This window comes from Ochotona princeps, chromosome 9, assembly GCF_030435755.1.
Source record: "Ochotona princeps isolate mOchPri1 chromosome 9, mOchPri1.hap1, whole genome shotgun sequence".
Lineage (NCBI taxonomy): Eukaryota > Metazoa > Chordata > Mammalia > Lagomorpha > Ochotonidae > Ochotona > Ochotona princeps.
This window is the reverse complement of record NC_080840.1, coordinates 28,457,954-28,473,139: the sequence shown is the minus strand read 5'-3', so window position 1 is coordinate 28,473,139 and position 15,186 is coordinate 28,457,954. Positions and strand designations below refer to the sequence as shown.

At 34.9% G+C, this 15,186-nt stretch overlaps 1 protein-coding gene across 2 annotated transcripts in view; it reads left to right on the top strand.

The window, feature by feature from the left end:
* Positions 1 to 15,186, top strand: part of ZFPM2 (zinc finger protein, FOG family member 2) — a 452,842-nt gene that overhangs the window by 87,591 nt on the left and 350,065 nt on the right. Inside the window, exon 2 of one of the 2 annotated variants that reach the window (XM_004580673.2) lies at positions 4,364 to 4,522. The exons of the other annotated variant lie outside the window; for it this stretch is intronic. Coding sequence (XP_004580730.2) covers positions 4,364 to 4,522 — 159 coding nt within the window. The remainder of the gene's footprint in view (positions 1 to 4,363; positions 4,523 to 15,186) is intronic. 2 annotated transcript variants of the gene reach the window in all.

Here is a 15,186-nt window from a genome sequence, read left to right as displayed (position 1 = left end):
TTCTAGCTCTTATATTAAAGGATAAGATCATTTCAGGGCTAACTTTAACCTTTTATAATTGTATTTTCAGATGTCTTATAAATTCATTTATCTGAAGGAGTTTAGATGCCTATGACCTTCTGAATCATACATACCCAATTTTTAAAATTTTCATTCCATCCTACAGGTGTGTTACCATTGTATAGATTAGGAGTTTCAAATATTGAACATTCTCGTTGTCCTTCACCGGCTGCAGATGATTAAAATAAATACCAAATGAAAAATTCTCCAATAAACCATGTTTGGCCCGGTTTTTCAATGCAGTATTTGTTGCTGGCTAAGTTAGTGGCCTCCACATAGACTGGGCTATGCCTCAGTGTTGTCAGCGTTGTGAATCTGCACATTGTGTTTTGTATTTGACTTTATCTTGTGAGGGTGAAGAGTATAGCAATTCAAATGGATCCTGAGAATGCCACTGTCTTCTTTTTCAAAATATGAAAATACTGCTTTGTAGCTATCAGAATGTCCCAGTGATCTCCACTTATCCTCCAGTATACATTAGGAGGAATGCTTGTTCATTTAGTCTGAGAAATTAATAGCATTAAAAATCCAATACCAAACACACATTGTATTCATAGCTTTGGGATACAGAGTTAATTACTGACATGTTTATACAAGGTAAATATTTTTATTTGTAAACATCAAGACTATTCATTCTGGTGAATATGTTTGAATATCTGTAAATCAGAAGCAATTGAAGAGCTGAAATTTAGATTTGCTCACACTTGCCTGCCAAGTGGCCTCAATCAGAAGTAATTTTCTCCATGAGGGCACATAGAGTTCAATCGTGAGCCTTTACTGAGTAGATATTATTATTTATGTCAAATTATGTGTGGTGATTTTTCTGAAGTGGACTTCTGTGCCCACTAATCCATACACAGGTGGTTCCTTTATTCCCTCCTTCATTGGTGCCATTAATTATACTTCTGCCTCCAGCGTCTCTTACCCTTTGAAAATGTTAGTTTATGCCCAATGATTATCTGTAAGGTTTTCCAGTTAAAGAAACATGCAGTATGGACAGTAGATTGAGATCTGATCTTAAACCATAATACTATGCATTTTAAGAGAAACCTTTTGCCCAGAGTCTGATTTAATATTATGGCTAAAATAAATGGGTGGTAATTTCACATGTCAAGGTACAGTAAATTATTCAAATCTAACACTTTCTTTGGAAGAAAGGCAAGCTGGAGTTTAAATCCCTGGTTTGGGCCTGTTCTTTACACAGACATTGAACTCAGTAATTTTTCGCCTTTTGTTTAGTTTCTGTGTAGTTTGATTTGGAAAATAACTGGTGCTTTTTAATTCTCTGCTTTCAGTTAAAAAGTGGTGGCCAACACATAAAACAAAGCAGCCCATGGAATATACCATATACATTTCTTTAGTATGAATTAAGATCTTATGTGTATATTCTGATATTCTGAACTTTACATATGCATTAGTAGGCAGATAATCAAAACAGTGGATTGGCTTAACGCTTAGGAGGCACCAACCCATGCTCTGTGGCTTTGTTGTCTTTCAGATTTTCATATGAGCTTTTCTGTTTAATTTTCATGCAGCTATTGAATTTGATATCATAATATTGGAACAAATCTGTTGTTAGTAAGTATTATTGTTAGTAATCATTCAATTATTCGTTGTCCTTAATGATCTTTCTTTTTAATATCATATATATGTGTACAGCTTTTTCATTTTTTTGAGAGGAAAACATTTTTGTTATTGTTATTGCATCCTTTTTAATATATACATCGCTTTGTGAAAGTTAAAAGCTTCTTGATGTGTAAGAACTTTAAACTTTGCATTTTATGTATGTGTTTAAATTTTTATTTTTGTTAGCTAAACTCAGAGATACGTAGGTTCCAAAGAGGTGAATATTGTTGCTTCTGTTATTAAACAGGTTGATGTTTCTGAGATCAAAGTACTCTAGATTGATTCAGTATGGATATGAGCTGTGCAGAGAGTAAATAATTGCAACCAATCATTTTATTGTTTATAAATCTACAAGAAAAATTTCCTGGTTTCTAAGAAAGACCCTAACATATGGGTATTTCAAAAAGTTACTGAAAATGATAGAATTAAGAGATGAATTTTTTTGGTGCAGAGAAATTTTGAAATTCATGCATAACTCTTTCATAATAGGCATTTCCCATCAACTGTTTGAACACTGCTTTGTATTTGGGCTTTAGTCATCTTAGAAAAGCATCAAGAGTGATATCAATTTTTAAACTTAGTAATTAAGCATCTATGTGTAAAATAGAAGAGTTAATTATTTCTCTCATTTATTTTGTCTTTGAGATTTACTTGTCCTTTATTTCTGGAAAAAAAAAAGTCTACAGCCACCAACACACGGTTTGTATAGTAGAATGTACTGGAATTACAAAAAAGGCAATTTAAAAATCTTGAATTTGCAGATCAACTTTTATACTTATAAGCTGTAACCTCATTCTTTCAACTAACCTTCTAAGCTTTACTTTCTAGATCTATAAAATGAAAATGATAATAATTCTCATACTCATCTTACTGGGTTATTTTAAGGCACATATAAAAAATGCTTTTGAACCCCAAATGAACTACAAATGAAATAGTTTCACATGTCTTCTTTTAAGCAAATATTTTATAGTTAAGTTATTTGAAAAAATGAAAATGAGGAGATATTCTTTATTAGATTCAGCATTAATAATTATACATATTTTCTGAAATGATCAAATAATCTAAAGTTTATTTTAATTTTTACATTTTAAATGTTAATTCTTACCCTTGTGGTTTTAATGTGTTATTTTTGGCAATTGTTCAAATGATGACAATTTATAGCTTTTATTTGAAATAGTTAATAAATGATAAAACAGCTAAAATGAAACCAGTGTCATTGTTTTTAAGATAGTTAAAAAATCAATATTGAGTATTAGGAATTGGTGTCCTTTCCTCCTTAACATTTGTTATTTTGAAGAGGAAAAATAAAAAGAAAACTATAAAAAGAATCTCTATATATACATACATATATGTATATGTATGTATTTGCTTCGCTCTTTGCAAATTTAAACTCAAATAAATAAGAAAAAATAAATAACATAGAAACTATATGGTATATACATACACATGTTTGTGTATGTCTATATTTGCTTTTTGCAAATTTAAATTCAGGCAACTAGTTCTTCCCACACAAATGTGTCGGATTAATTCAGTCCTGTGGAAACTTGCTCAGGGAAAAAACAATTAGAGACTATACTGTTTGAATGCATATACTCACTTCTGTTTACCACACACATAGAAAATGAGTTACATATATACTATTTTAAATTATGTGCAAGGTTTATTCTTTGACCCTGAAAATTTTCTTGAACATTTCTCAAAAGAGTCTTCCTCAGTCTTCAAGTATTTAGCCTGAGACTGCCAACATAACGGGTGATTAGTTACAAATGATCATAATTGTGTTCTTTGGGTAAAATGCACATTAGTTCTTCAGGAGCAGATGCAGACTTCCACTTAGCAACATGAGCCAGATACTTTTGATTCTTTTGAGGCAGTCGGAAGTTCACAATCATCTGTGCAGTATTCCCACACAGTTGGCTTCAAATCCATCTGAACAGCTACAGCCCTCCTTATCCTTCAAGTAAAATAGGTCCATTAATGTACTGCACCTCACTCTCATTCTCTCTAAGGGCATTGTATTTTTATTACTGAAAAAGTATCACATAAATACAAATTACGTTTTTTCATTAGAAAACTACTTTTCATTTCAGAAAAAATTCAATTAATTATGAATAGGGCTATGCTTTCATCAGGGAGAGAAATATGTAATTTTTCTTCAAGCCTCCACCACCTATAATGAAATCTTTTCTTGGAATCCACTCTTAAGATGGATTTTTATAAGTATAGACTATATTAGAATCTCGGTTCAATTAAAATGAATTCAATTGCTTTAAATCTTTATTAAAATCTCAGGTAAAATTGTACAACAGTGTAAAGCAGACTTGTACTCTTTACCAGGCATTTAATTCTAACAAATGAACACAAAGTGCACCGTTTGAGTCTTGAGGAAAGAATACAAAAAAAAAAAAAAAAGTTTGGGACATGGGGTTGTATATGGGAAAGTGTGAGTGATGCCAAGTGCTTCCCAGAAAGCGGCTTCGGCTGTAGGTCTCCTTCAGCCTCTGTCCTGGGTCAGTGGGTGCACTGCATGTGGCAGGATCTTGTTGCAGTGCCTTTGGGGATACCCCTTGAAATCAGTTTTCTTCACCCCTGTAATGGAGAAGACCCTGTTTAAGGTCTGTAGTGCACTACCTTGATTGGATGCTTTTGGTACAAGTGTCCCTGATTCTTTTTCAAGGGCCGCTTGAAGATGCCATCGGAGATGAGGAAGAAGAGTGTCCATCAGAGGAAACTGATGCTATCTCAAAAGGAGACTTTCCGCTGGAGGAAAGCTTTCCCACAGAATTCGGGTCTGAACACCTGAGCTGCGAAGAAGTGGAATACTTTTGTAACAAAGGTAATCGTTGATGGTTGTGAGTCCACATAGTTTATAAAAAGCTGCATCATGGTGTGGAATCAGAGTGCCCCAGGTGTCGATGCATGATTTCACCATCTGGAAGTGTGTGTAGACCTTTTCAAGCACAATATTACCTTCAGTGACCAAAGAAATAATTTCACTTCGATAAATCCTTTTTTTTTTTTTTTTTTTTTTACATTTAAGCCATCTTTTTCTGTGGATTGTTTCATTAGCCCTGCACACTTTCAAATTAATTGGCCAAGTAGCTCTACTTTCATTTGGGTTTTACTCTAAGTATTTATTGAAGGTCAGTTGTTTACATGGCACTGAATTAGACCATGAGTAGGACAGATAAAACTCATGCAGATTGTCACTTACTGGCTTTTGAAACTAGACTGCCTTGGGTGTTTGACATTGGCTTTCAGCACTGGATGGTGATTTCTAGATAACATCAAATAAGAAAATAAACACCTTTTCTAAATACTGGATGCCCTTTAGATAAAGTAATATTGTAACTAAAGAAGCACCTGTGCCTTAGCTCAGTGGATTCCAAAACTTGACTTGGAGCTAGGTGGCCAGGTGACTCTGTTATCATTGGCACAGGCACACATTTGCTTTCCTGTCTGCAAATCACTTTAAAGGTTTATGATGCTTCTTCATTTTCTTTTTTGCATTTGATTACTTTATCTCTACAAGTATGGGGGATCCTCTTATTCTCTCTCATCCCAGTTCAGAGTTTGCCAAGTGTTCCTGTTGCCATTTTGGTTGAAAAGCAGCTTTTGTTGAGTTTACCATGGCAGCTTCCTTAAGGGTATGACTGAGTGTGTGTGTCTGCCTGTGTTATTCACTTTGGTTTCATTCAGGCTGGTTGTTTCTGTATGGATATATTCACCATAAAATCAAGATAAATTTTTCAAAAAGCTGCCAGTACATATTACTAAAGTTTTGATCTTCCTTTTCCCTTTTGAAGGGAAAATATGTGTGTGTGTGTGTGTGTGTGTGTGTGTGTGTGTGTATATATATATACACATACATATATATTTGTGTGTGTATGTGTGTATCTTAGTTGGATATCTATCCTAGTTCCCATGATCATGTCAGTAGAAACCATGGCTTTAAAAGAGTACAAACAGAATGGCAGCACCAGTTTCTCCACACCCTGAAATTCAGGAAGCCCCTGACCATTGATTCCTGAAGGTCTGAAGATGGCCTTGGAACACGGACCCTTCAAAGCCCCTTCAAAGCCTCCTGGTTGGAAATAAAAACAGTACAGATGGAAAAGGCCTTATCCCCTGTTGTTATGTTGGTCAAACGGATATTTCCCTTAATCTTTCTGCGTACTAGAACAATTTCTTTCTTTTTAAATTGTACTTGTTTACTTGAGAAGATTATATATATATATATTTATAATATGTACATATGTTGTATATATGTATATAAAAATTAGGGAGAAAGAGACTCCAATATTATATTCACCAATTCAGTCCCCCTGGTGCCCTGATGTGCAGGACTAGGCTGAGACTGACATTGGGAGCTTGGCACTTAGTCCAGGTGTCCCCTATGGTAACAGGAAGCAAAATGCTTCAGACAGCACTGCTGCCATTCAGAACTTGCATTAAAGTAGATGGGCATCAAATCCAAGCACTCTGGTAAGGAAAGAGCCATTTTAATTCCTGGTCAACTGTACAGCCCTAGAATAAGTTCTTGATCTTTCACTATGGCAACACATGTAATAGCTGGTAACAGATAGTACTTCTAAACTTAACCGTTAGGACAATATATATTCTTTTGTGCATTGTAGTTTGCTGCCTTATGTTGTGGTATTGCAGTCAACAGTAGGACTGATTAAAAATGGATAAAAATCAGGAACTCATTTTTATTTTTGTTCTTACAGCTACAAAGATTTAGTGTGTACACTCAAATATGTTTAAGTAAAGAGTAATGATAGATACTGTTAGGTACAATTTAAATTTTGAGGTTGCTTGGTCAAGTCTTTGTTTAACAAAAACATGTAGAGCTCCAAGTTTTATTTTTAGAAGAAGACAGAATTATGGAACATGTTCACATGACATTCTACATGACAATATCTCTCATATACTCTAACCAAAATACTAACTAATGAAAAACAATAACTGGCTTTTAATAGCAAAAAAAATATCTTTGGAAGATCAGAAATTAGTATTTCTGGAGAACTCTACATACTCCTCTCAGTGATACACAGTTGCACATTTGTAATACCAGTCATGGAGGGATAGGCCAGGTGAGCAGTGAAAAGAAGGTAAGTACCATCGCGATTGAAAAAGCACACAAGAACTATTTCTCTGCAGAAAACGTTGTTTGGTTTCATTGATGAAACATGCTTTTTCATGTACTGCACATCATTTATGAATTTACATTTTTGATACATACAGGAAAATGAGCTGCATCATTTGTCAAGTTTGAAGTGTGCAAAATCTCTCAGTGACTCAGCTCCTTCAGTGTGTCTGAGAGGTTGCATTTTAAACATCAAATGCATTTCCTGAATCATAAAATAATCATAAAATGGGCGAAAGTTCCAAATTCTTTAAAATTAGATGTTTTTAACTTATTAGCAGAGGAGAGCCCTGAAGTAATGCCAAGAATTATGTATTTGTCTTCTTTCTTGTCTTAGCAACTGTGTTCTATATCACAGCATTCATAGACCATTGAAACTTCATTTTTAAGTTCTTTGTATGACTTAGAAGATACAATTGTAGCTGAATGTGCTTCTTTCTCTAGGAGTCCTTTCTTTTTATTACATAGCTTATTTGCAGTGTTTAGAGTGATTCTTACTATGGTAAATTTTTCCTCAGTTCTATACTGATAATATCTATGTTCTTGCTTAAGAGCAAGTTAAAAGTGTCAAAGCATTTGTTAATAAAGTTTGTAATCATTATAATCCCGTGATTAAATACAACTTATTCTTACAAAAATTCCACAGAAGTGCCCGTAACTGTTGATTAAAATTTTATATTAGTTTTTAATGTGTAAAATTCTTAATTATTTGAGTCTTATTGATGCCTTTGTGACCTGACAATTGTGAAATATCCCAGGTCAATTTTTGCTTAGTTTATGTTCTTAATTCTCATCTTTGAGAATACATGAACTAAATGGATAAAAAGTTGCTACTCTGCACTTGTTTTTATGTCTTTTTATTTAAAAAGTTATAACAAAGCATAATGCAGCACTTTCTATTTACATCATTCTTTTGTTCAGAAGTGTACAGATTGCTTGGCATCTGGCCTTACAACATCTTTGAAAGGAAGGAAGCAAACAAGAATTATTTCCTAGAATTTACCAGGGATGAAGACATCAAGGCTGGGTCCATAAGTGCTACAATATTTCCTGTGGCTCTGAATCATTTGCTTTGTAGTTGTTTTAATGCCTTTCCCTGGGTTTATGCACCAGGCACGTAAGTGCATCCGTGCATGTGTGGAACTAAGCAAACTGCTACAAACTGAAATACAGGTGGCCTGGAAAGCAGCTGAGTACAGTTTATGCTGTGTTACTGCTGGCAGGTGAGACTGCTGTCGTCTATTAGCGACACTTGGGTAAACTTAGAAACAGTTTTATCATGGAGTCAGTATGGATCAGGTTTCAAACAATTTACTATTATTCATTATTTAGAAGAGGGTTTCATCTCTAAACTATTCAAACTTTTTAAATGACTAGATAGAAATAAACAGGTCATGGGATCCATTCCAGGAGAATGTCAGAGGATATATGAACAGGAAAGAAAGTGTCAGATCAGTGTCACTGTAGGCTAGCAGAATATGGCATTGTTGAAAACCTCAACTAGAAAGAAACCATGTGTCAGTGAACTTTAAGTTATCAATGCTGATTATCTGAAAAAAAAAAGTTACTGAAAGCCCTCACAAATTGTTCTCTGATATCACTGCTCTCTCAATGAAGGCTGAAAGGGAAAAAGATGTCAGCAAAGGTAATTTTAGAAGACTAAAAAGAAACCTAGTAGTTGGATATGGAGAATAGTCAGAGGAAGCGTTGGATAAATGGGAAAATGCAATGTATATTAGAGGAAAGGAATGAAACATTTGTTACCTGGAATTGGATGCAACAATAACCATAGAAATAATTAATACAGAACCAAAGGCAAACAAACAGTTGTGTTGGTAGCTGCCTCACTTCTGATTAATAGACCACATTCAGACCTCAGATGATCTTTGAAGAATCTGTTGTTTGTTAGACATCTGTTGTTTGTTGGGCGACATTGAGCACCACGAGAAGAAATAGAACAGGTAAGGATGATAGAATGACATTATATCTCGGTGTGTACCTCTGCATGCTATTTTGTAAAGAATGAAACGTAAGGTGCTTTAAGCAGAGATATGAGAGTAAGACTGAGCTTATAATACACATTCACACGTGCAGTTAGCTAGGTGGCCAGTGTTGCAGGAAGCCAGAAGAGGACAGCAGAGAGCTGGGGAGTGGGAGAGCTGTAGCCCTACCTGTGGAACCTGTTGCTTTAGGAATCTGTTGGAATCCTACCCCACTGGAAGGCTTGGGGAATATGACTGTTTTTTGGTGAGTCACAGAGGAGAGCTGAGTCCAAACAGGAAAAGAGGCCTGGTAAAACACAACTTGTAGGTGCCTAAAGAAGACAGGTCTGTAGAAAGTGAAGGTTAAAGCAACAAAGCATAGCAGGTGAATGGGAGCTATTCAGGAGCTGCTGAAAACACCATCAGAATCCTACTGCTTAGCCAAAGGCTAGGTGAGCCTCCATCTGCAGCTCATTAATGTTGTGTCCAGTATGGCAGTTTGGGGGTGTTAGAGGATGGTATGAGTCACTTTCTCCCCATCCACTCCCCATCAATAAGAACAACAGCATCTGATACATGTTTGCTTTGACTTTCCACATTCTTGTATCAGAAAATAAAGAGTAAACGGCAGGAAAATTAGAACAAGTTTCATCATTGTGCCCATTTCTGCCAATATGTTGGCAGACTTATTGAAACAGCCATGTCTTCCTTTGTTTTTTTTTTTCTTATCAACAGTTTGTGTGTTTTGCTAACTTTGTTTAAAAATTAAGAGATTACTGACGAAACTGTATTTCTGCTTGGATTGTATGTAAGAAACCTGAACCTGGATTATTGCCATTAATCTACTTTGCACCCTGTGTGGAAATAAAGCAACAGAAACATTATCTAGATCTTAGTTTTGAGAAGAAGAATTGAAAAAAGCAAATTAAAAAGCACTGTACCTTCATGCAGTTGCGGTGGTGAGAGTTAGTAGCTGTTTGTTTTTTGCTTGATTCACAAACCTTCATGTGATCTGGTTTCTTGGTTCAGAAGGCCCATGTCATTACATTTCATACATCCTTTTCCATCAATGTAGTTTCTTTTCTCTTCAGTTATGACTATAATGACATGTCTTTCCCTCCTCTGATGCTTGGCTGACTAGAATCAGAACCACATAGGGCAGCTCTGCCATAATCACTTTGAGTTCAGTCAGGAAGGGGATCTTTACAGGCCACTCTGTTCCTTTTTTCTTAACGGGATTAAGAAGCTCAGCTCTTTAAATTCTTGCATATAACATTGACATTTCCAGGGTGTGTTTGGACCAGGGAGTTCAAAGAGAAGGAATAAAAAAGAAAAGCCAATATGACTTTGTTTCTTACCTTGCTGGAGGAGCTGTTTGTGCAAATCGCCTATAAGCTTATTGACCTGAATCTTTGACTCCTTGTTTTCTCTGGATTTGGCTGGAGTGGAGACACTGATGGAGCCCTGATAGGGCTGATTGAACAGCCCCCAGCTTTGCTTGGCAGGGACCTGCTCTCCCTTCCTCAGAACTCCCCCTCCCTCCACATGACATTACTGTTCCTTGGCAAACTCTCTGTTTTCCTGGATCTAATATTTTTTTCCTTTTTTTTTTTTGGTGAAATTTATTTTGAAATTACAAAGTTTTTTTTTTTCTTAATATTTGGCTAGGACAAATATAAAATGATTTTTTTTTTTACAGAATAGAAATACAGGCCATAATAGTTTCTTTTGTATTTTTCTCAAGAGATTGAAAAAAATATTCCACCAATGACAAGGTTATCTAACTCTTGTAGCCATCATCGTAATTGGTTCTTGGTTGACGTAAAACTGCTCTCTCTTTAAACAGATATACACAATATTGTTGGGAAAATGAGGGTGGCATGCTGAAGAATTCTGTTTTTATAGGAAAGCCATCATTTTCTTTGTTTTACTGATACCAGAATGTGTAAAAAATTTTTTTCATCACTCAGTAGCCTGTAGATAAGGGTTAGATAAGTCATTCAGTGCCTGCCTTATTTCTGATCCCAGATATAACAAATTCAACAAAATTAAAAGTGATTATTTAATGTTATTTATCTGAATCATATGTGGATACTTCAGAAAGTTCATAAAAATAGAATGAAATTACTTTTGAACTACATGCATATCAGAAGTTTTGCAGAGTCTATGCATGTTAAGAAAAAAATGCATATGATTTCAAGGTTTTTCTCACCTAAACAAATCCATATTTTACTTCAATTTTCCACAAATTGTAAAATACCCTCCTACATCATAATGTGTACCACTTTTGCATATATGAAACTCTAAATTCATTGCTATTTTGTGAGTTCATAATCAACTGACCTCAAACATGCAGTCAGCTGAAAATCTTTTCTTGAGGCATATTAATGTATATAAAACAGTTCTCCAGATTTCTAATAATGTCTGAAATTGTCTCATAATGTAATAAAGTATATTTTGCTTCTTCTTAAATGTTTCCGCATTGGGAGCTATTTAGTTTTATTGTTATTTTATATTAGCTTTATCACTGCAAATAGTACCTTGAAAATTAATATAAAACTATTTTACAATTTAGAGAAACATGATTTGGTTTTATGGGTAATGTGTTTTGTATTAGCAAGAATCCTTGTTTACCTGGAATATTTAAATATAGATATTTTCCCCTACAATATTGAAAATTAGATTAATAGTATAAGTTTATTTAACCTATTGGTGCTTTATGAAGCATTGAAACAGGAATTTATTTATTATTTATTGAATTTTTCAATTTTAGCCTAAGGGTTGAGAAAGTCAATCACTGACTTGGTAGTATAAAAGAGAAGTACTTATTTTTGTGGCTTCTTAAATATCTTCACCACGTTAATAATGTTACGGGTTGAAGGATAAACTCATGCTTTTTTTAAGAAAAGCTTTGATGAGGTTGTGATTGTGTAAATATTTTTAAATTAAAAGCATTTTTATTTCAGTTTTATTTTGCAAATGTTTATTTGAACCAAATTCATACTAATAAATATTCATGTTCAGAAATGATTTCTATGTAATTTTTAATATGTATTTCCATGTCAACAAAACTAAAAGGTTGACATTTCACCTAATGATTAAATGCTGCCTCGAGTCCCCGCATCTCCTATCAGAGTGCTGGATTCAAGTCCTGGCTCCACTTCTGGTTTCAGCTACCTGTTATTGCCCATCCTTGAGATGGCTGTGGTAGTAGCATGCCTGCCACACACATGTGAGTGCAGATTAATTATCTTGGCTCCTGGTTTGGCCTTGCCTGGTCTTGGATGTCAAGGGCAATAGTGAAGTACACCTGTGTATGGAAACCGCATTTCTTTGTGTCTAATTTTGTTTGTGTCACTCCCCTTCTCTCCTTTGCTTCTCCCCTCCCCTGCTCTCACGTCTCTCGCCTTCTCCATCCTTTTCCTTTTATGTCCTCCCCGTGTCTCCTCTGTCCTCTCTTCCTCCCATTTTCCAATCTTCCCCGCCCATGTTCTGCCCGTCCCTTCCTTCTTCATCTCTAAAGCAACAAAACAAAACAAAAAACAGACACAGTGAAAAAAAAAACAAGTAGAAGTAGAAATAGTATTAAGGATACCTGGTAGCTGATTTTTCTTAATCTAATAGAGTTACTATAATTGACAACCCTGAATGTGACCCTTGGTTTTTTTGAGATTTGAGATAACATTGTTACAACTAACCTCATGGAGGCAACTGTGTCTCCTGTGCATTTTATCCTTAAATATTGTAAGCGATTTAAAGATTTTTTTTTGATTCTGTATAATTTCTTAGATTTAAATGAGATTTTGAGAGCTCTTCATTTTTTCATGTGAAATTTAAAATTTCTTATTAGCATGTAAGATTTCTCACAATGATTTTGTTATCAATTGTGAAGCAATAAAAAGTATGAAAATGTTTGCCCATATATTACCTGACAGGAAAATTGTCTTTTTGGTGGGCCTTAATATGGAGAATATAAAGGGAAATATGAAAAGCTTTGATAATGATGATTTTAATTACAGTGATAAAGTGACTATTTTGTTGTTCTTAGAAATTCAAGTAAAAATAACTGAACATGTTGCATCAGTGAAGTTAATACTGATAAGGAATAGAATAGATTCCTATCTCAGCTTTGTCATTTAGATTCCTGAGATTTGCCTTGAGACTGTGTACCAGTTGAAAGGATTATGGTAATGGTAACAACTATGTTAATTTTGTGACTGCTCCTGAAAGTCAGGCATTTTGGAATACATGTATTGTTACATCAGTTTTCTTACAGACTAGCCACTATTTTCACTTGTGATCTTTATAGGCTCAGTAACTTGACCAGAGTCACAAGGCTACTAAAATTTAATGTGCATTGAAACTTGAGTTACTGATACCAAATAAAATAGGCAATTAATGTTGGTTCCTTATGTCCACTATTATAAAATTTATATGGCAGAGTTGAGTACATCCAAAATAGGCTGACTATATACATAGCATAAAACTCAAATTTTTCAACCTTTTGTTCTCCGGTAAGTATCTACTGAATGTGATCGGTCAGTTTAAAATGAGGGTATTTGCAAAAACCAATAAATAAAAGAGCTAGAATATTTTGAGGTACCTCTTTAAATGCTGCCAGTATAAGCCAGTTTGCAGTAAGTGGAGTTGGAATTGCAATGTAAAGCTTATATTTGTATGCTCCTTAGTGTACTGAATATCTGTGTTACCCTGGGGGGATAATTATGTTATTTTTATTAGTTGTATTGCAGTAAGCCACAATTTTTTAACCCTTTCCCTTGTGATGTGGTTCTCATGTACGTCAAAAGATTGGAGACACAAGAAAATGTGTGTCTATGGGCAGGGTCCAGTAATAAGTACCAGGGATATTTACAAATCCATCACAAGTATTTGGATAGAAATTTCAGCTCTGTAGACATGTTTGCAGAGTGAACTCTTAAAAAAAAAGTTTGACCTTAAGATTAACTAAGACTAAATAAAAAGCAGAGAAAGGAAGGAAGGAAGAGGGGAAGGAGGCATTGTTTTCAAGGAAAGCTGTGGGCACTGTGAAAACTTTTCACTTTTCTGAAGGAAATACAGTACAGCAGATGGTAAGAGTGGAAGTGAGATAAACATAGGAACTGGAAAAATAAGCAATACATTCTAACAGGTTCTATATCAAAGATCTGGAGAAGTAGAAAGATTAGACAAGGAACTGTTCTGAAACTTGACAGTGGCTGTATCTTACCCAGTCGCAACGCACATAGCAGAGATGGGAAGTGGAATTGCACCGACAGTAGGCTGTGATTATATTTTTCTGACAGCGAGAAAGGAAAGTCTACTTAGGGATTATTTTTATAGATATAGATTTATCAAGGTTTCAATCTACAGCACAAATATATAGAACATTTTCCCCCTCTACCTATTTAGCAATGCTATTGGATCTAATTTCCATTGTCACCATAGAATTAGCATAAGACATTATATTTTGGATTTCAGATAAGCTGTGTTTTTTTCAAGTGGAAATTATATCCCAGGCTTATTAAACTAAACTGAGAAATTACGTTACTTGTTTCTGATTTTCTTATGTGTGGCTATATGCAAATGCTCACACATGACCATGCATTTATAGAAGCAGGAAGAGGAATTCATTCAAAATATTTTCATCTATTTTTTTATTGTTATTGTTTCTATGATACACTTCTGTAGGTATAGGGGTTCTTCCGTTCCCCTCCCATCCTCATTTTTCTTTCCCCCTTCTGCTGTTTATCCCCATTTTATGGTGGTGTTATAGTCCTTTAGTAAGGCTTACAAGTTTAACTCTTTGTGATTTAAGCATATCATGGCATTGTAGCTATGGGCAGAATTGAAAATCCAATACCATACTGCCAAGATATATTTAACTGATTCATTGAGACTCCTGCTTTTATTCTCATTTCTTAAAGATTAAAAGCATGAATAAGAGGAGAAAACGTGTATGAGATAAAACACACACACATACATACATACATAAGGTGGTTAGTCTGTTAACTTTGAGTTGATTACAGAAACAATCTATTCATTCTTAGCTTCCTTGTGGTAATATGTATCCTTTTGTGTAGAGACTGTTCACCAGGGACTGTCATGGTAGCCTAAACCTTGCATACATCGGGATTCCAAATGGGCACCAGTTCATATCCCAGCTGATCCACTTCCTGTTCAGCTCTCTGTTATGTCTTGGGAAAGCAGTCAAGGATGAACCAAAGCCTTGGGACCCTGCACCCACATGAGAGACTTGGAAGAAGCTTCTGGCTTTGGATCGACACAGCTCCAGTTGTTGCCACTTGGGGAGTGAAACAGTTGACAATCTCTGTCCTTCTCTGTGTAAATCTGGCTTTCCAATAAAAGTAA